Here is a 19,717-nt window from a genome sequence, read left to right as displayed (position 1 = left end):
CCTCTTTTTACATCTGTGTGTGATCTCCTCCTCCCTGTCATTCTCCAGCCCGTCCTCTTCCCTCCCAGCTCAGAATTCCCGCAGGGAGGGGCGGCTCCGCAGCTCCGGAGGCAGGTGCAGACTCAGCTCCACAGTCAGCACCAGCCAGGGTCCCTCCCGACGCCTTCGCCCTGCCGTGAGCACGCGGGACCAGAGGGCGACTCGAAACCAGGGGACTGCTCGAAGGAGAGAACCGCCCAGGAGCCGGGAAGAGAAAGGGGAAGGGGCTGGCACGCAGGTGTGGAGGGCGGGTGGGGGAAGAGCACCTTGGGCGCCCACGGGCCAGGCACTGACCTTGAAGAGGCGGAGGATGTTGGCCACCATGATGGAGACCGAGCTCCCCGAAGCACCGATGACCCCCACCACGCGCTCAGGCTTGGTGATGATGGGCGGGCCGCCGCTGCCGCAGCGGACCTCCGTGCCGTCCTTCTCGATGAGCGCCTGCACAAAGGTCAGCGACTGCTCGAGGGCATGGGTGTCCCTGGAGCAGGTGTCCAGAATGCGGGCGCCCAGCGTGATGTTGGGCAGCAGGTCCGGGTCGTTGTTGATGCGGTCCAGAGCAAAGAGCATGGCCTCCAGCCGGTGGATGCCCTTTTCCTTCTTCAGTTCCCCGCAGGCCTTGCCCTCGGAGCCCCGGCCGTGCACCGGGAACAGGCCTCCCAGCGTGATGTCCCCATCTATGCGGATGGAATTCATGTGGGGGTGGCCCTTGGGCTTCCCCAGGGAGGAAGGCACCCAGGGGCTGCAGAGGCTGAGGAGCAGGCAGAGGGGCAGCTGCGCCCACCACCAGCCCACGCCTGTCTTCTCAGGCATCTCGGAAATCCCTAGAGACCCATGGGTGGCAGGCCCCACTCCTAGCCCTGGCAGGCCCCTGGCCCCGCGGCCCGGGTGTGCACGGGCAGGGCGGCTTCAGCAGCGGGGCGGCCGAGGGTGGCCGGTGGCTCGGACCATGCTGCCGCGCTCCCGCCTCCTCGAGCGGCCGCACAGCGCAGGCCCACGGCAGCAGGCGGTGGCCGGGGCTGCAGGGAAGCTCCGATCCTCGTCCCCTCCTGCAGGCCTGTCCTCGGCGGGTGACCGTGGAGAGGGAAGAGCGCTCCTAGCTTGGCGTATCTTGGCATCAAGGAGAAAACGGCTCCGACCCTCTCCTCCTACCAACCTTAGAAGGGGGAGAGAGAGACAGTATCAAAAAGAAGCCCAAGGAAGACATTAGCTATTCCAATCTCTGCCGGGAGCCCAGCGAGGGAGATGCTGGAGGCTATCGCCAAAGACTCCATAAATCTCCCCAACTTGGTTTCCTCCCGGCTGTTGCTCCACTCTGGCTTAAGTGGGAGAGCGTACAGCAGAAATTGGGTCATTCTTGAAGCTTCCTAAGGCCTGTGCCCACTGCCATCAGCCCAGGCGTCCGTGAGCACCGCCCGGCAGGAAGAGGGGCCTTTCTCAACACACTCACGGACGGCGTAGAAAGCAACCAGTCCTACGGCCCAGTCCCATTGCAGAGAGGAGCAAACTGAGGCCCAGAGTGGGACAGCATTTCGCCTGCGCCACACAGGGAGTGCTCGGCAGAAGGCCAGACAGAGCCAGGCTTCCCAGCTCCCAGCTGGCTCACAAACCAGAGACACTGGGCTCTTCAGAGACTCGGGGCGAACGAGGCCCCTGAGAGGAGCACCCTGCACGGCAGGGCCGGAGCTGCTCCTCTGCAGGCCTGGGGCCGGGGAGCCGGGCACCGGGCACCCGGGGGACCCTCCACTTCCACACTCCCACCGCAGCCGCCCGCCGAGGGCGAAGCCCTGCCCCTGCGTGAGCAGCAAGCCTCCCCCGCCTCCCTGCCCCCCACTGTCTTTATCTCCCAATTTCTCCATTTCTCTTTCCCTCCCCCATCCACTTCCTCCCTCTGAGAGTGGGGCTCGGGTTGCGGCCTGAGCTACTGCACATTATTAAGATCATCATCATTATTATTGTTGTTGTGATTAAATATTTATCTGCGAGGGTAGAGACGAGAACACCAGCTCTTCCTCATTCTCACTGCTAATTCGGGCTAATTTCCCCTGGGGTTCCTTCCCTCACCCCAGCGTCCCTGCTCGAAGCCCGCGACCTCCCTCCCCACCACTTAGGGGGCCGCAGGGAGAAGGGCTGGAAGCTGAGTCAGGGCCTGGCTGGGTGGCAGACCCCAATGCCCCTTTCCTGAGGTTTGTTACGAAGGCCAGAGAGCCACTTGTCCACTCTGTGCCTCGGTTTCCCCAGGCAGTTGGAAGAGGAGCTTGTGCCGGCATTCGGAGATTTCCCCGAGACGCGGCGATTCCGCCAAGGCCAAGGCTGGTCTGGGGGCCACCCCTCCAGCACTGGCATTCCCGCCACAGAGGCCCTGACCACTCCAGCTCTGGGCAAGGAGAGGGACGGGGAGGGTGCCGTGCCCGAGTCTGTCTCAGCTCCTGGCCTTCTGACCCTCACTCCGAATCTCACCCCTTCATCAAAACGCTCTCTGCACATGAGCTCCTCAGAAACCAAGAATACGGCCACCATTCTCCCAGCCCCATTCTGCAGGTGACCCAGTAGCCCAGAGGAACCGCATAACTCTCCCAAGGCCACACAGCAAGTCAAGGTGCTCCAGGACTATGCCAGCATAAGGCCACCCTCTCCCCTGAAGCCAGAATGCAGCGACCTGGGGCTGGGGCCAGCGCTGGGCGGGGCGCTTCAGGCCAGTTAAAATCCAAGGGAGGCTGTGCTCTCGGGAGCTGGTGGCTCTCACGCCTCCTGTCAGCTGATGGATCTCTGTGCCAGACGGCTGTGCGGAGTGAGAGGACATGGGGGGTGTTGCTGATACAGGACCAGGAAATTCAGAAAAGAGAAACTGGAGCAGTCACAGACAAACCTCGCAGTCCCACTACTGCCTTGGTGGAGGTGAGGCGTGTCCCTCTATTCCTCAGTAAAATCTGTAAAATGGGTGGGCTGGAGCAGAACAGTCTAGGGTCACACTGGAAATAGGCCCCTGGGAGCACATGTTCAGTTGTCGCAAGATGGGGAGTCACCTAGGAGGGTGTGCGCAGGCAGGGTCCACCACGCTGACGCCCGTCCTGTCCGAACGCCGACAGTGCTCCATGGAGAAGCAACAGCAGTGACACCACCGCTGTGTGCCAGCCACTGTGCCAGCCACTGTCCCGAGTGCTTGCTCACATTTCCCACGTAGCCCTCGCACCCCCAGGAGCCCTGCGGCAACTGTGCCCTGTCACACAGATGGGGAAACCGAGGCACCAGCTGCCGTGGCGCAAGCTCGTGCAGGCTGCCCCGGCCCAGCGAGGCGCTCTCTCGGGCCCCGCCAGCTCTAACGTCCTGTGGGTTTGCGACTGGCCTCCATGAATTTCAAACGCAGGGAGTTTTGGCACCGTGACAGGCTGTGTGCCAAGGCTTCAGCAGGGCCGACTCCGGCTAAGAGATCAATGCACAGCAGCTTTTGACAGTCAGGCCCTGCCAGTGTTCCAGAGCCTTCGTGAGGTCTCAACGTGGCTTCTCCTTGAGGCCTGAGCACGTCGGCACACAAACTCGAGCGAGCACACACACACACACACACACACACACACACACAGGGAAGGACAAGGGCCGGGGAAGCACACCTCTGAGAGGAGAAGGCAAAGCCCGCAGATTAGGATCAAGGGCCCAGCCCCCAGCAGGCCACTTCCCCCCAGACTCCCTCCCCCAGACAGGTCCCAGCCCCTGGCCACCGGTCCCTCTCCGCCCTCAGTCCTACCAGGCCTGCCTTTTCTGAGCTTCTCAAAGAGCCGGGAAAGCCACTGTCTCTTTTAGCCTCATCTCCTTCCTTTGATCATGGCACAGGAACAAGGGAAAGGTAAAAATACCCTGAGAGTTAAAGGAGCCGCCCAGAGCAGAGGCCGGGGGTGGGGGTGGGAGCCAGGCCGAGGCTGCCTCCCCCCAGGGCCTGCCTCCATCTGCAGAGCAAGGGGCTGGGGATGTGGACGGGGTCCTTCTTTGAAGTCCTTTCCCCAGTGCTCAGACCACCCCCCCATTCCAAAACAGCCAGGAAAGCTCAAGCCCGGGTGGGTTAGGAGCATCCGTCCCCGGGGAATCACCAGGAAGGCTGCAGGTCCAAGCCCGTGCCCAGCCCAGCCCCGGCGGGCTCTCCGCTGCCTCCCCACCTGGCTTCCCTCTCAGTCTCCTGCTGGATTCCTTGGCTCCAGGGAAGGACAGAGCCAGCCACAGAGGGATGACAACCCGGAGGAGCACGGATGAGTGGCAGAGGGGAGGGGTCATCTCCACCCAGCAATAGCTCACAGGCAACAGCACTTTCCAGAACATTCTCTCCAGTGAACAGGGATGTGAGGGGAGCGGGGGTACCACTGTAGGCCATATTTACCCCACACACAGTCAGGATGGGTCCCCGGGGAAGTCCCTACCCATCCCAGCTGAGGCCTCTGATTACGGAGGGCCTGAGAGACCCCGGGAAGCCCCCCTGTGACCCTCTGAGTCTTAACAAGCAGGACTGTCACACATTCCGACTCCAGCCCTTCCCTCTGCAATTGGGGCCCAAGCCAGAGAGAACAAGCAGCAACCAGATCGGAAGGGAACAACTGTGACTTCTTAAACCCCCATTATTTTTCACTGAGCTTCTTTTTATTCTCCCCAAACTAAGAAAACAGAACAAAACCCAAGCACAAGAATAAAAGGCAAATGGATTGGGGACCAGCCTTGCACTCAGTTCCCAGGGGCGGGGCCATAGCCAGGGCACCAGCTCCTGCCTGGGCCCTTCCAGGGTCAAGGGTCAGTTCACACAGGCGAGAGGCCTCTGGGCTCTCAGGCCCCAGCCCCCAAAAGCTAGACCCTTGGGGTGCAGCGAGGGGAGCCAGGTGAGAGCCCCCTCCTCTTGGCTCACAGCCTCACCATGTTCCCAATACCACCTTTTCATCTCTATCCACCTTTGCCCTGGGGCCGCCCGGGTGCTCAGACATGCTGGGGAAGGGCAAGTCTCCGGAGCCGTGAGGGAGGCAGGAGAACTGGTGGCGCTCTGCCCAGGTGTGGATTGTGGGACAGACTCTTCCCAGGCGGACAGGCTGGGGAAAGCCGCCAGTCTGGTCTCCACCAGCTCCACTCCCCGTCCATGGGAAGGGGAGGCCCGTCAGCTCCTCCAGGCACAGCCATCTCCCCAGGTGACCACGGCTACCCAGCACCCTGTGCATGCTGGCGCTGCAGCCAGCCTAGCACCTCGCCTGGCAGCCCAGCGGGCTTTGTGGACGTGAGTGCGTGGCCGGAGGTGAGCTGAATGACTCCTGGGCCTCTCGTTCAAGTAACCTATTTCCGTATTTACAGGGCCCCTCTGTAGACAGTTCTTTAACTCGCAGGAATGATTCCAATGGTGGAATTTGGGGCATGGTTTCAGGCCGGTGAAGCAAGGATGGACTGGGCTATGAGTCGGCCTCTTGGGACCTTCCCCGACCCCAAGCTGGCCGGGCTTATTCTGCCGAAAGAGCCCTGCTCCCAGGCCCCACCCAGCAGGGCACGGAGCACACAGGGGCTGGCCCCCGCCCCAGCCCTCTGCTGTGCCCCGACCAGCAAGCCTCCAGCTCAGAGTCCCCAGGCCCCAATTCACAAGCCACGCCCGCCCTGTGCCGCCCAACAAAACAGGGCGCTCAGAGGGAGCGGCTGTGTGCTGGGCCGCAGTGGGTGCCCTGGAGAGGTGTGTGTGGAAGAAAGGAGGGAGGGAGGACGGGAGGGACGCAGGAAGCAACCCCCTAGCTTAATGCCAATGGACACCAAAGAGGGGAAAACTTTCAAACGATTGTCTGTGCCTTCCCCCAACCTGTGATTCCCTCCAGCCTCCTCTTAGGGAAGCTCACCCCTAAGAAGCAGCAGAGATCCTTTCTCCTCCAGGAAGCCCACCCTGACTATTCCAACTCCCATTACCTCCTTCCTCTCCAGTTAATGACACAGAGCCTCTCTCATGTTGCTATTTAATGCTGACAAGCCTGGGGACACGTTAAAGGCCTGCACAGACAGCATCCCCTGCGTCTTGATACCCCCGTGCCTCATCCAGGTTCAGAACACAGGACAGGCTCAATACACGACCAAAGCCAGGGCCCTGCCCAGAGCCAGAACGGCAGCCCCACCGAGGCAGAGCCCAGGGCAGGGGGCTGAGGCAGCATTCTCAGTTCCCGGAGGGGTCTCAGACCTTACCTGAATTCTCACAGCCGTGTCGTGTGGCCAAGCATAGAATATGACCCCTCCTTCCACGCCATTCAGTCCTTCTGAATGGCACGCAAAATGTGTGGCACCCGCTATGGGCCAGTCCCTGCTCTGGGCACTGGGGAAGCTGCTGGGATGAAACGGACACGTGCCCCGTGAGTCTAGTGGGGGTGGGCACAGGAGACGATAAATAAGCAACACATAGATGTGTTTCTTTCAGGAAACCAGGGGCTATGAAAGGAAATGAGGCGGGTGAGGGGTAGGGAATGACCCCAAGGAGCTTTGTTAGAAAAGGTTGATCAGGGAAGGCTTCTCTGAGGAGGTGGCATTTGATCAGAGTAAAAGCAATAAAGGCAGGAGCCGTGTGGTCATCTGGGAGAAGAGCATCCCAGGTGGAGAGAATAGAAAGTGCAAAGGCCGTGAGGTGGACATGGGCTTAGCACTCAGAGTTCAAGCAACAGCAAGGAGGCCAACAACCAGAGGCCAGTGGGTAGGGCACAGGATTGATGAGGAGACAAGGCCAGAGAGGATGCCAAGCACAAGATCAAGCAGGACCTTAAGGGCCATGGTGTGGATGGAGAAATGAGGGGCCAACAGAGGGTTTGAACACAGGCAAGTGGCAGGGATGTGTGACAAGAGGAACCTGAGACCCAGGGCAGGCACTGTGAGGGCCTCGGTGGCTCACATCAGCAAGCCCCATCGACGTGCTGTCACTGGAGCACAGCAAGGCTGGCACGGCTCGTCAGTCCCACCAGTTCAGCCCAGAAAACACCCCCGTCCTGACCTTCCTCCTCTCCCAGAGCCAGGGGACCAGCCACCAAGCCCATGCTTGCCCAGGTCCCTCCGACTCCCCTGACCATACGTGCCGCCATCTCTAGTTTTCCAGCACAAGACCCACGCAGGCAAGTCTCTGGCAGCCGCTGTTAGCACCGTGGGCTCCGCAGTGGACGTTGCTTCTCCCCTCCCTCTTCCTGGAGAAGTGAGGGCTCCCCAACCCCAGCACTGCCTTGGACAGCTGGGGCCACTGGCTGAATGCAGTCCTCCTCCACGCTCTGCCATCTTGCACAGCATGAGCATAACCATGGCTGTGGGTGAGACTATTGTCCCTAGGCCACACTGAGGCCGGGCACCGAGGAGGGGCAGTGAGTGATATCTGAGGAGCGATCACCCGCCAGAAGCTTAAGAATCCAGGTCAAGTCCCCAATCTCTACTTCTATATTTAAAACTAAAAATAATCCTGTAACAATGACAGAGGTTTTACTAGAAGTCATGGCCCCAACCAGAAAACAGGTCCAGGGGCTAGTTTCTGTCACCCTATGGAGCAGAGGGGTGGCTGGGAGGGCTGAGCGTGGGGGACTGGGCAGAACCCAGACCTCCTGGTCCCCATGCAGGTGGCCTGGCCCTGGGAGGGCAGCCCACTGAGCTCTCCTGGGACGCACCGTCGTCATAGCCCGTCACAGCTGATGGGTGGCCAGTGCCTGCCCCAGAAAAACCGAGAGGCATAGCGAGACAACAGGGCCTGGTCGTCAGCATGGCTGGGCCCCAGGATGGCACGGGCTGTCATTGCGGTCTGGTATTTCCCAATTATAGCAGATTATATCTAAGTTAATTAAATGGGGTCCAGATAATGTCATTATGCACTGCATTCCCCAATTTATTTAATATACACGTGTACACATACATTTATGCCTTGCTGCTGCCACGAGATTGCTAAATGGTGAGGTTAATCATAAAACATTTCAACGGGAGTCATCAGCTCTAATTTAAGGGGTGATTTTTGCTATCCTTGTGATGCTCGTTTTTCCAAAGAGCCAAGAGAAGCACATCCAGACAGGAACGGTCTCCTCGGGCCTGTGGGCTGGGGGGTGGGCAGTGCAGGGTGGGCTAGCAGCTGGCGGGCTTCCCCTCCCCTAAGCAAGCTCCATTTGTACGCCCCCTTCAGGAGCAGGCTCGGGCAAGACAAGCCCGGTGGGGGAGTAGCAGGGAGCTGTGGCAGAAGCCCCCAGAGCTGTGACTTGGCCAGCTGGGAGCTGGTCGGTCGGGAGGAGCCACCAGCCTCAGGTCGGGCTGGGAAGCAGCATAGACAGCGAACAGAGGAGAAACAGCCTGCAGGACTGGAGAAAAAGCTACCAGTGCCCACGGCAGTGAAACCTCCAACTTAATTTTTGCTGATCCCCTGCTAACTAGGGCAGAGGTGACACTCAAGAAAATGAGCCCTCCTCACTCTGTCCAGGAGCCATCAGGCTGGGTGGAAGGGATAGAAAGGTGGTGTCCACTGGTCCAGGCCCGCTGCCAGCCAAGCGACCCCCTTGGGCTCCCCCTTAGCTGGGCCTCGACAGCCAGCAGCTTGTCCCAGCCCTAGGAGCCGCGGCCGGAGCCCAGGCGCCCGGGCCCTGCAGGCCTTCGCGGCAAAGCGGCTGCTCCTCTGCAGAAGCGATGACCTCCCAGCCGCCCGGGCTGCCAGCGGGGCCCGCTGGAAAGTTGCGTCCCAGGCCGAGCAGGGGAGGACAGCAGGGGTGGGCAGATGTCTTGGGGTGGGTGGTGTATAATTAGGGGCTGCCGGCTCCACACTTGTCTCAGGGAGAGGCCGTGTCTATCCGCTGTAATTACAAAGCTGAGGAGCCTGTGGATCCTGCTCCCATCTTTTCCTGCCAGCTGGCCCCCTACGGCAGGGGCTGGGGGCAGCCGCGGTGTGGCCAAGCTTCCTGGAGGCTGGACTATGCCCCTCAGAAGGGGATGGGGCTGCGGAGGCCTTCCAGGCAGGGCGGGCCTGGCCGGCTGGCTAGCACAGCGCGAGCTGGCCCGCTCTCACCTGCCTGGGGCTGCCTGCGCTGTGCCAGGTGCTCCCTCCCGGAGGCGTCAGGCCTCCAACAGAACGCAGCCGCCCAGACGCAGAGGGAGGAGGGAGGAGGGAGGAGGGATGACGGAGGGGGGCATAAGCGGCCTACACAAGGCCACTGAGGCCGAGAAAGCAGCACAGCTCCTGACGTGCCCCCGCCTCCCTCCGCCTGCTCAGGCCCTGTTCCTAGTGGCAGACTGCACCCCACCCCAACGTCTCACTCGAGAAAATCCATTAGGAGAGCATTCCTTCAGGTTAGCAAGCAGAGCCCTCTTCCTCCTGCACACAATACCCCTGGGAGGGGTAGCCTATGAAGTGACTAAGACCTCAGCCGGCAGTAACTTTGTCCCCAGAGGCGTGTCGGTGTTGGGAGGTAGGCAAAAGCTTATGTGGAAAAAGACTAAAGGTGGGGGGACGTGAAGACAGTGGTCACCTGATTCACGGTGGGCAGGCACGCCCATCCCAGGGCCAAGCAGAGGCTCAGCGACACCATCCTCAAAGGCCCTAGCCCCACCACCACCCAGGACAGGATTTTGGCTAAGTGCTGTGGACTCTGACCAAGTGGTCTCCTGGGGGCCAGGGAGCAGGTACAGGGGCTCGGACTGCCACTCTCCTCGGTGGGAACTCCTAGTAAATGCTCCTCGCAGCCCTCACAGGCTCTTCCCATAAGCTCTCCCTCTGCCTAGGCCCTGTGGAGCTGGACTACAGCCCCAGAGCCTGGCCCCAAGCCTGGCCCCGCATCCCACCGGGCTCCAGAGGGAAAGTGGGGCAAGCCCAGGACACATCCTGGGGGAGTGGGCGACGGGGCTGAGCAGTCTTCACTTCACCAGGGGCCGGCCGGGGATGTGGCTGGGTGCTGCAGGGAGCAGGCTGTGGGACCGCGGTGCTCAGTACGGAGACCCTCGACCCTCGGAGCACTGGCCGCCCAGCCTGGCCCAAGCCCTACTCCTACCTGGGCAGGGACGGGGGAGGGGCCATGATGAGAACACACACACACTCAACCCCGTCACACCCGGCTTTCTGCCAGACTGACAGAGGGGCAAGCCACCACTCTCACAGACACGTGGCTTCAGGTCCCCAGCTAGGCAGGCCCAGCGCAGTCGGTGTCCCGAAAAGCCAGCGTTCTCCCGCGCCGGGGCGGGCATGGTGCTGAGAGGGAGAAGGAAAACAGCAAGGCGCCTCGTCCAAAAGGACTGAAAGCGTGAGGGCGGGGATGTCACCCGGGCCGAGGAGCAGGGGGCGCTCGTAGGCTCGGGCCTCAGGACTCCCCGCCGCCGCCGCCGCTGCTGCCCCGTCTCCGCGCAAACAGCCTCCGACCGCCCCGGTGCGGGGGCGCCGCGCGCAGTCGGGGCCTCCACCCCCCGGCCCCGCCCCCGCAAGGGGAGGGCGCCTCCCCCCGCGAGCGCCGGGGAAGACCGACCCCGGAGCGGGGACCCCCAACACACACACGCACGCACACACATGCACACACACGCGCACGCACGCGGCCGGTCCGCTCGCCCGGCGGCCGCGCCGTTCAGCAAGGTCCCGGTGAGGGACGGTCCCCAGCGTCCGGAGAGAGCCTGGCCCCGAAGTCTGGGGGCCGCGGGGAGACCCCAAGCCCGGGGGCGCCGCCCCAACCCGCCGCGGCCCCGGGCAAGCTCTTGCCCAGCGCCGGCCGGCAGCGAAGGCGGCGCCGGGGCGGGCACGAGAGCCGGACGGTGCCTGGGAAAGCAGCCCGGGCGCGCGAGGCTGGTGCTGTCCTCCCGCCCGGAGACGGCGGCGAAGAGGTGCAAATAATGCCCCGCGCCCCCGCCTGTCCTGCCTCTCCGCAGAGGGGGCGCGCTAATGTCGCCGCCCCCACCTGAAAGCTGGCACGACCCTCCATCCGGTGGAATCTCCCGTACACAAACACTACTTTCTCCCCGGCCCGCAAAAAAGCCGCCTTCCCATTCTCTCCCTCCGGACATCCGGAAAGCCGACCCTAGCCCCGAGGGGAGACCCTCTAGTCCGGTCCGCGCTCTCCGGCCCCTAGGGCTCCGGTGCACCGGCCCTCCTCCGGCACCCCAAGCGCGGGAGCTCGCCAGAGGCCACCTCCCCGTGCCCCTATATGCCCGCCGCAGCCTGCGCCCCAGGAGGCCGGAGGGCACGGTCCCCTCTGCCTGTCCCCTCAGGCCGCAACTCACCGCGCGCCAGCAAGGATTAAGCCCCCGCGAGGGGTCCGCTGCGTGCCTGCATGCCCCGGGGGCGCAGGGAGGCGGCGGCCCGAGGCTCGGTTCTCGCGGAGCCCGGAACCCCGGCCGCGGCGGGCGGCGCTGACGCTGCGGACCGAGCCCGGTGCGGAGCCGCCTGGAGTCCCGGACGCAGCGGGGATGTGCCGGCGGCCACCCGGCCGGAGCCTCCTCCGCTAAGCGCGCGGCGTTCGGCTGCTGCTCCGGCGAGAGCGAGCGAGCGAGCTGGGGGGCGGCGGCGAGCCCTGCTCCTGCTGCCGCGGAGCCCGGCGTCCGGGCCGGAGGGGCTGGCGAGGGGCTCCGGGAGCCGGTCCGGCCGAGGGCTCCGGCTGGGCTGGGCAGGGAGCGAGCGGGAGCGACGAGCGAGCGCAGCCGGCGGAGGTGCGGGCGCCTGGCGGCGCCGGCGGCAGCAGCAGGGAAAAAATGAGAGCGAGCTAGAGAGCGCGCTGGAGAGCGAGCGAAAGAGGGAGCGAGACGGGGGAGCGAGGCAGACGCGAAGAGGGGAGGCTGCGGGAGGGGCGGGAGCGCCGGCAAGCGCAGGGGGCCAGGGGCCGCGGCCGCCGGCCCGCGCCCACAGCCGCTGCTGCACCCGAGGCGAGGCGAGAGCCCAGCCCGCAAGTTTGCGCTTAAAGTGCGGGCCGATCGCGCGGCGCTTCCGCCGGCCTTTTAAAGACAGAGCACCTGGCGCCCACCCCCCAGCCCACACCTCCACCTCCGGAAGGCCAGCGCTCTGGGCGCCCTGCCGCCCCTCCACGCCGCCCCCCTGCCCGCTCCCCTCCCACCGCACCCCACCGGCGTCCTCTCCCGGAAGCCCCCCCTTCCCCCTCCTCCCTGCGCGCGTGCAAGCTCACCAACCTGGAGAACGTGGTGGGGACCCCTCCTCACCCCAAAGGTCGAGGGTCAGGGAACATAGCCTCCCGGCCACACACCTTGAAAAGCACAGCAAAGCACAGGACCTAAGAGGGGCACGCTACTCCCACCCCTGTGCGTCACTAGAACCCTCACCCGCAGGGCCGCTTCTCACACATCCACGCGCACGTGGCGTATGCCCCCGTGTGGCACGTTCATCTGCACACCCCGCTGCTCTTGGCTCAAGTATATAACGAGAGGAAACTGAGGCCCAGCGAGACGACTCCACTTGCCCCAGGTCTCAACAGCCTGTCTGGGGGGACAATTTCCACTGAGCCCCCTACCACCCCAGAACCACACCAGGCTAGGGGAACACTCCACCCGCTGGCTCCCTCCAACACCGGTTTGCAAAGTGTAACAGGTGGCCTGGTTTGCGGGCTGCAGTGAGCCTTGGGGAGAATCCCTCAGCTCCCAGTGGGCCCAGCTCTCCTGCCAAGAAGGGGCTTGAAACATCCCAGCAGAGGGTTAGCCCTAGAGACGGGCAGGGAGGGAGCTAGCGAGCCATGCAGCCCTTTTAGGATTGCAAGAGCATCTTCCCCAAGACTGTAGAAGTGGCTTCAATTAGAGCCATGATGTGTGGCTGTCCTTGTCCCGGGGAGGGTACCCAACACTGTACCAGGCAGCTCGGGGAAGAGGGTGGCTGGTCCAGAGCGGGCAAGGCTGGCCAAAGGTCCTCCTGGCTGACCTGCAGAGCTATGCCTGGGGCTTCGGCCACCCTCACAGCTCAACCCCTAATTCCCACGGATAACCTGCTTATAGGCCAGGCGAAGGTCTGGGAGGATCTGGGAATAACAGGGACTAAGCCCCACCACCACCCGAATTGCCCCTCTCCCTCCATGCGCTTATCCAAAGTGCCTGCCCCTTCCCGAAGACCCGCTCAGGCAGCAGAGCTCCAGGCTCCAGCAGGCAGAACCACAGCTGTGCACGGTCGTCCGTCCAGTGCCTGGCACCATGCCTGAGCTGTAGCGTGAGCTCGAGAAACGTTTGGTGAATGAATACATGTTGGTAAAGCATGCATTCTCTCTGCTGTCACATATGATGACCCAAATACATATCCCATTTACCCAGTGAGTCTGAAGTCTCTGCTAGAAGAGCCCAGATTGCTCATTCATTCATTCATCCATGCCCTTTTTTTTTTTTAAGGCAAGAAACACCAAGATTCTGCGCCATTCTCAGCCCTGGCAATACACACCTGACTGGACACAATTCTGCCCTTGAGGAGTGGGGCACCCTGTGGCCATTCACACTTCATAGAGATAGAAGCGAAGGCCATGAAATTCCTGCGGCCGGCAGCGCTGCCCAGCCGGTGTGTGCAGCTCTGGGCCTGCAGAGAACTCAGGTTATCCCTGGAGAGGCCGCGTCCCTGGGAACAGCCTGGCTGGGTTCAAACCAGATTGTGTGTGTGCCCGGGTCATCCCCCCAGGTCCTCAGTTTCTTATCTGTCGAACAAGGATTGTGACACTGACCTCAAAGCAGGACTGCAGGTATAGGGCGCAGATTGTTGGCTGCAAGAGGCCACCTAGTTTAGGGGGCGCAGCGGGACTCAAATTCAGCCCGCCTTGGTCTTGACAAGTGACACGTCCTGCCTTGAGGCTGTCTGCCCAGAAGTTAGGGCTCCTTTTTCTGATTCACTCAGAGGCGCCATATGGGCTAGTGCCTAGGCCCTACTGAAAAGGTGATCATGGAAAGGGAATGAAATAACATAAGCGCACACCCAGTCCTGTATTTAGGTGCCCATAAGCAGGAGCCACTGAAATTTTTAACCCAGAACATAATCCTCAATATACTTTTGTTGAATGAATGAATGATTGATTAAACTGAAAATAACGTGGGCCACTGTTTATTGAGAGCCAAAACTGCCCAAGCCACTCCCCTGCCCCTCAGTGTTGCCTTCACTCTGGCCATAATTATCCCGCCCCCCCCCCCCACCAGCTGTGTCGCAGAAGGCTGGGCAGGCTATATTTTTCAGGGGTTAAAAAAAGAAACACTGTTGGCTGGCAGATGGCTGGGTTTGTGCACTCGTCCAGTTTGCAGGTTCCCAGCCTGAGGCCTAGCTCTTCCGGGCAACCATCCTGTGCCACCCCAGGCCTCCAGACCTCCGTAGTGCTCAGCCGTCAGGCCCCACCTGTGGGCCCCGCTTGTCCAGCTGGGACACACTCTTCTCCCTCGTGCTCTCTCTGCTGGGTCATGGCTGACTTGCCACGGAGACAGACTCAGAGACGCACAAAGACAGACTTACACACACATAGAGACTACATTCAGACACACACACACACACACCCTCAAAGAATTTCCACTGCTGTCCCCTGCCCTGGGGGAGCTAAAGGCCCACGGCTGTGGGAGAACAGTGATCAGAAGTGACCTGAAGGAGTCACACAGCAAGGGCCCGGGCCTGGACAGCTGCTCCAAGGCCTGAATTCCTAACCACTCTCTCCAGCAAGCCGACCGCCCCTCAGAGCCAGGATGTGACTGGGCAGGGCTGCGATGGGGGAGGAAGGCACTGGGTGGAAGCCAGGAAGCCCAGACCTCTGCACTGAGCACTGTGTGGCCTGGAGTAGCCCCAGCCTCTCTGAGCCTGGTTTCCCCATAAATGAGACCAGACGCTGAGCTCTCAGGGACTCACCTTTCTAAGGATGCTGGGATTCAAGGTTCGGTCTCCTTCTGAAACCTTTAAAGGAGGCTGGCCTGATGCTGGCGGAGTAAGCAGGGTGGTGATTCTAAACCACTGGTCTGTATGCCAGTCCTCATATGCACGGCCTTACCCAGGGAAAAGGAGACACCTTCTCTGCATTGGAGGGGGAGGATTGACAGGAAGAGCCAGGTAGTCCTAGAGAAAATAATAAAACAGTCCTGAGCCCGTTCTTCATACCTCTTCGGCCTGGAAGTTCTTTCTGAGGTCTGACCTAACTCTCTCCTGCTGCATCAGATTCTTTCTTCTTGCTCTGGTCTGCCTGGGGAGGGACAACTTCCCCTCCCCTTCCCACCCACTGCTTCTCCAACTTCTCCATTTCAAAAGAATCCTAATAGGAGAGAGCAATTGTCTTTGAAAATCCTAGAGTTTGGGATTTGTTGAAATAAATCAAAGCAAATTTGAAGGTGCAGGGGCCGTAGGAGAAGCTAGCAGACCTGAAACACTTGAAAAATGGTCCCATGTTGGGTTGACCCAGCCATCACCTCAGCCTCTGAGTCTGAGGGGTTTCAATTTTGGTTTCCCTAAACCAGGGCATTAGATGGAAATGTCTCTGATGCGGGAGTTTGTTTAAACAATAACTGTCCCTTGGCAGGACATTATCAGGATGAAGAGCTGACTGGGAAGAGAATGCAACGGCCCCAGGCTCCCCAGGGAGTCACAAATCACCCGCAGCCACCCAGGAGGAGGGATGTGGGCTGAGGTCAAGGCTGAGGCCCTGGGCTAAGAATCCTTGGGTAAGTCAGTCCTGTTCCGCCTCCCAATTCCTCAGCCCCTTTCCTTCACCCCACAGGAGACATGGAGTCTCTAGGGCAAGGGCACTGGGAAGCTCCCCCAGCCCAGGCTCAGGGACAGGCTGGGACAGTTATGAGTGGCACCCCCGAAGGCTGACAGACAAGCACCTCAAGCACCTGCTCTTCCCTTAGGCCAGTATGAACCTAGCCTCCAGAAATCCTCCTACCCCTCTGGAACTTTCTCAAGCTTCGGCTTGGAGCAATCTGTTGGCAAAAGCTGCGATCCCCTTTCCAAAATGCCAAAATCCAAAATGCACTGAAAACCACAAGTTTGTCCATAAGTTTTTGGCAAACTTATCTGGCAACAAAATTTGACATGAAAGCTATTCGCTGTCGCTATCTAGGTCTTTTGGTGGGAGATACTCTCTGTCTCACTGCAGGAATGCCAGGGACAGTATTTGTTTTCAGGATGCCGTCCCAGGCCTCCTGGGGATATTGCATTCTATATGGTGTTTGCACCCTATCTTTCTAAATTCCAAAAAGACCTGGTCCCAAGGGTATCTGATAAGGGTCTGTGCACCTGCAATCATCCCATGAATGCAGGCTTTGTGGGGTACGCAGCACATCCATATCTACACCCCCCTCCTGGCCTGGCGGCTGAAGGAGGAGAGAGACTGGCTGGGGCTGTGCCAGCTAAGAGCAGGAGGAGAGTGATCTGAACACAGCTCTGCTAAGCCCACTCACCCAGCGCCAGGACATAAACTGGAGGTAAGGATTTAGGGTAGAGTACCTTTGGCAGCAGCATGCTAAGGGGCCTTAACACATGCTGCAGGGGCACCCCACAAGACACCCCACTGCCTCTTGCCACTTGCATGGAGGTCAAGGCAGCTGGGAAGGAGGGAGAGAACAGGTCCAAAGTCAACTTCAGCTTCTTCCACATCTGCTCCAGAGCTCCTGAAAGATGATGCTTCCCCTTCCCTTCCTCAGCCTCAGTTTCCCTGCCTATAGCGCTGAAGAGGGAGGGGATATGAGAAGGGAAAATGGGGCAGGAGTCAAAAGAAGCCAGAGGGAAACTCCTCCTGCTCATGGGCAGAGAGGAGGAAGCATGCATTCCAGGAGAAGGGAGGAATGAGGGCAGCAGGAAGTGGCAGGGTGGACACAGGTCCTGACCGAGCCCCTCCTTCCCTCCTGTGGCGCTGAGCACCTGGTGCTGCCTCAAGTGTAAGGGTGGCCTGGAAGGGAGAGGGGCTGAGGCCAGGAGGCCAGGGGAGGCTTGGGGGGTGGGGGAAGGGTTAACCCCTGACTCTGAACCTGAAAGGTGAGTAGGATTCAGCAGACCCTAGAGACCTAGGCAGGGGCAAGCGGGCTGTGCAGCAAGACGGAACACCGGGACCCTCCACGCAGCTGAGACTGTGCTGAGTATGCAGTAGGTGCCCAATAAATGTTCAATTGTTAAATGAATGAATGAATGACCCACCTAGAAAGGAAGACTCTTCTTGATTTCTACTTTCTCCTCATCCTTCCCTCTCCCCTCCTCTGCCTCTCTCTTTTTTCTTAAGACTGAGGATTTTCCATGCTCTTTGCCTCTCTGCAATTTAAAACAACTGATCATCTCTCTCTCTCTCTCTCCACATGTCTGGGGGCTGTCAGCCGAAAGCCAAATGTCATTAGGATGGATGTCACAAGCCGGGATGTCAAAATACAATTAACATTTAAAAGCCCCTCCTGCTCACACTCCCCGTGGCCTCCTGGCCAGCCTGCTCCTTCAGCTGAGTGGCAGGGCTCCGGGTGCCAGGGGGAGCCTCCAGGTGACAGGCATAGGAGGGGACGCAGTCCAGCTGGCCCTGAGAGGAGCCTGCAGGAGGCGAGCCCGGCCTGGAAAGGAAATGCCCTTGCTTCACTGCACCCCTCCTGGAGCAATGGCCCCGGCCCTCCTAGACGGACACCTCAGCGCCCACTGTCCCAGCAGGTGTGTGTCCTGTGCCCCCCCCCCACTTTGAGCTCCATGTCCTCAACTATCAAATGTGAATCACGATGATGCTGGACGCCACGGAGCTGTTGGGAGATGAAAGGAAAGCACAGGGGCGAGAAAGGCCTTTCAGGTATAAGGGTCCTATGATTGGGGCCCTAGGTCATGTCTGGTGGCTCTTGTCCTCCAACCAGGCCCCAGGCTCTTGGGACAGGGTAAAGGCCATACAGCCTAGCTGGCTGACCAACGGTGGGGTGTGAAGCCCTAGCGGGCCCTTTGTCAATGTCCCCCACCACGTTCCAGTCTTGGGCCTACTTAGGAAGCTCCTGCACAGCGTTTGCTCCCTTCCCGAGGGGGACCCAGACGGTCGACAGGACAGACAGCTGGAACAGGCCCTGGACCTCCCGCTGGTGGGCCTCAAGGAGCGTGGATCCTGCTCAGACCGTCCCCAGGGCTCCGCACAGGGGTCTCCAGCACCCACCTGGGAAGTCAGGGAGGTGGGCTGGCCCAGAAGAGGTCCAGTCAGGGCAGAGGAAGAGAAGGATCTCAGGGTCCTTGAGATCTCAGGGCAGAGGAAGAGAAGGATGGCAGGGTCTTGTCCTGGGGCTGAGGTCACAGCTGCACTTCCCCAACCCCCACACGCACACGGCTGTCATGAGGACACCTGAGCCACACGGGGACTCCGATACCCGAGGCAGCAGCATTTGTGTACGCACCCCTTGCCCTCCTCGTCCTCCCAGCTTCATACTCTTCCTGTCCCCACCTCCCAACAACCAACCCGTCACCCAGACCCCCAGAGAGGACAAAGCAGCGCTGGGGAAGGAAAGCCCACACGGCAGCTCCTACCCTCGTGGGCTGCGCCGTAATGGCGTTTGATTGGATCCAATGTGCTTTTAATTCCCTCCTGGGACATCAGAAGGAGGGTAGAGAAGAATGTTTAATTCATCAAACTGAAATATTAATAGAATTCCAACCACCTGGAGTGGGGCATGAGGCCCCCACAAGGGAAGGTGGGCGCACAGGCAGGAGCAAGGTGGGACAGTAGCAGGGCTGGGCCTGGAGAGCCCAGGCCCAGGCTGGGAGTGGGTTCATATAGAGCACTTGCTGCCTGCCAGGTGCCCTTCTAAGTAACCGTGCAAGCATATCTAGTCTCCTCAACAGCCTGTGATGGAGGGCCCAGAGCTAGGGCTCCATTCTGCAAATGGGGGAGCTGAGGAGGCACACAGCTGGTGACGGAGGGTCCAGTATGAGCCACTGCAGCGTGACCCTGGAGACCGCCTCACCCGCTGCGACATGCAGGCTCCACCCTGGAGAGCGGACGAGAGAGGACCTGGGCAGAGGACCCAGGGCTCCCCCTCCCACGCACCAGCTCATCCCTGCACCCCACACCTGAGCTCTCCTCAGCCCTACCCCCCAAGGATCTGCACCACCCTCAGGGGACAGATGCCCGCCTGGGGCCCAGAGAGGCCCGAGCCGCACAGCCATCTACCACAGAGCTCGTCTCTGGCCCTGTCCCTGCCCCGGATTCTGGCCAGCCCCTTACACTTCTCCACATCGCACTCATCCCCGTACCCCACCTTCCTCACTTTCCCCACTGAGGAAACCAGGACATCCCTCACCTGCCACCCATCTGGTTCCCTTGGGTTTTGTCGGTGTGCCTGTGCGCGCATCAGACCCCCTTCCGCGGCAGGGCAGGTGAGCGCAGGAATCCGAGGGAGCCAGCCCCGCTCCAAGCCCTACCCCTGACCCATGGTGTCTGTGCCCTCGGCTCCCCTGGGGTCACAGGAGTGTGGGACTCTGAGGCAGCAGCCTGGGCTTGGCTCCGAGTGTCTCCGCCTGCTGCAAGGCCCATAGCCTCCCAGGGGCGAAGGGCTTCTGGCGCTGATCAGACCCTCTCCCGAGCGGGCTGAGCAGAGCAGAGCAGGAGCCTCGGAGGCATGAAGGACCCGCGTACTCTTGGGAGGCCAGCGCCAGGCCCAGGACCACGTGGAGGTGCTTGGGACCGCTAGGGGACAGACACAGGCTGGCTCTGGCACCAGCACCCCCAGGGAACACAGTCGGCGTTAAAGCCTAGGCTCTCTCTCCACCTGGAGCCAACTACACCCGCGTGCACCCCCGCTTGGCTCTCACCCCGGGCGG

At 61.0% G+C, this 19,717-nt stretch overlaps 1 protein-coding gene across 2 annotated transcripts in view; it reads right to left on the bottom strand.

Annotated features, from left to right (window-relative positions):
* Positions 1-12,261, bottom strand: part of GRM4 (glutamate metabotropic receptor 4) — a 122,700-nt gene extending 110,439 nt beyond the window's left edge. Inside the window, exons 1-2 of one of the 2 annotated variants that reach the window (XM_076003424.1) lie at positions 12,133-12,261; positions 334-1,195 (exon numbers count right to left, since the gene is read on the bottom strand). In XM_076003424.1, the coding sequence (XP_075859539.1) occupies positions 334-852 (519 nt within the window). In that variant the 5' untranslated portion in view covers positions 853-1,195; positions 12,133-12,261. The remainder of the gene's footprint in view (positions 1-333; positions 1,196-12,132) is intronic. The other variant, XM_020286983.2, reaches the window with a different exon arrangement.
* Between the last annotated feature and the right edge of the window lie 7,456 nt (positions 12,262-19,717).

Source organism: Microcebus murinus, chromosome 5, assembly GCF_040939455.1.
Source record: "Microcebus murinus isolate Inina chromosome 5, M.murinus_Inina_mat1.0, whole genome shotgun sequence".
In the NCBI taxonomy this organism is placed as follows: Eukaryota; Metazoa; Chordata; class Mammalia; order Primates; family Cheirogaleidae; genus Microcebus; species Microcebus murinus.
Note: the sequence above shows the minus strand (reverse complement) of the source record. Positions and strands in the feature narration are given on the sequence as shown.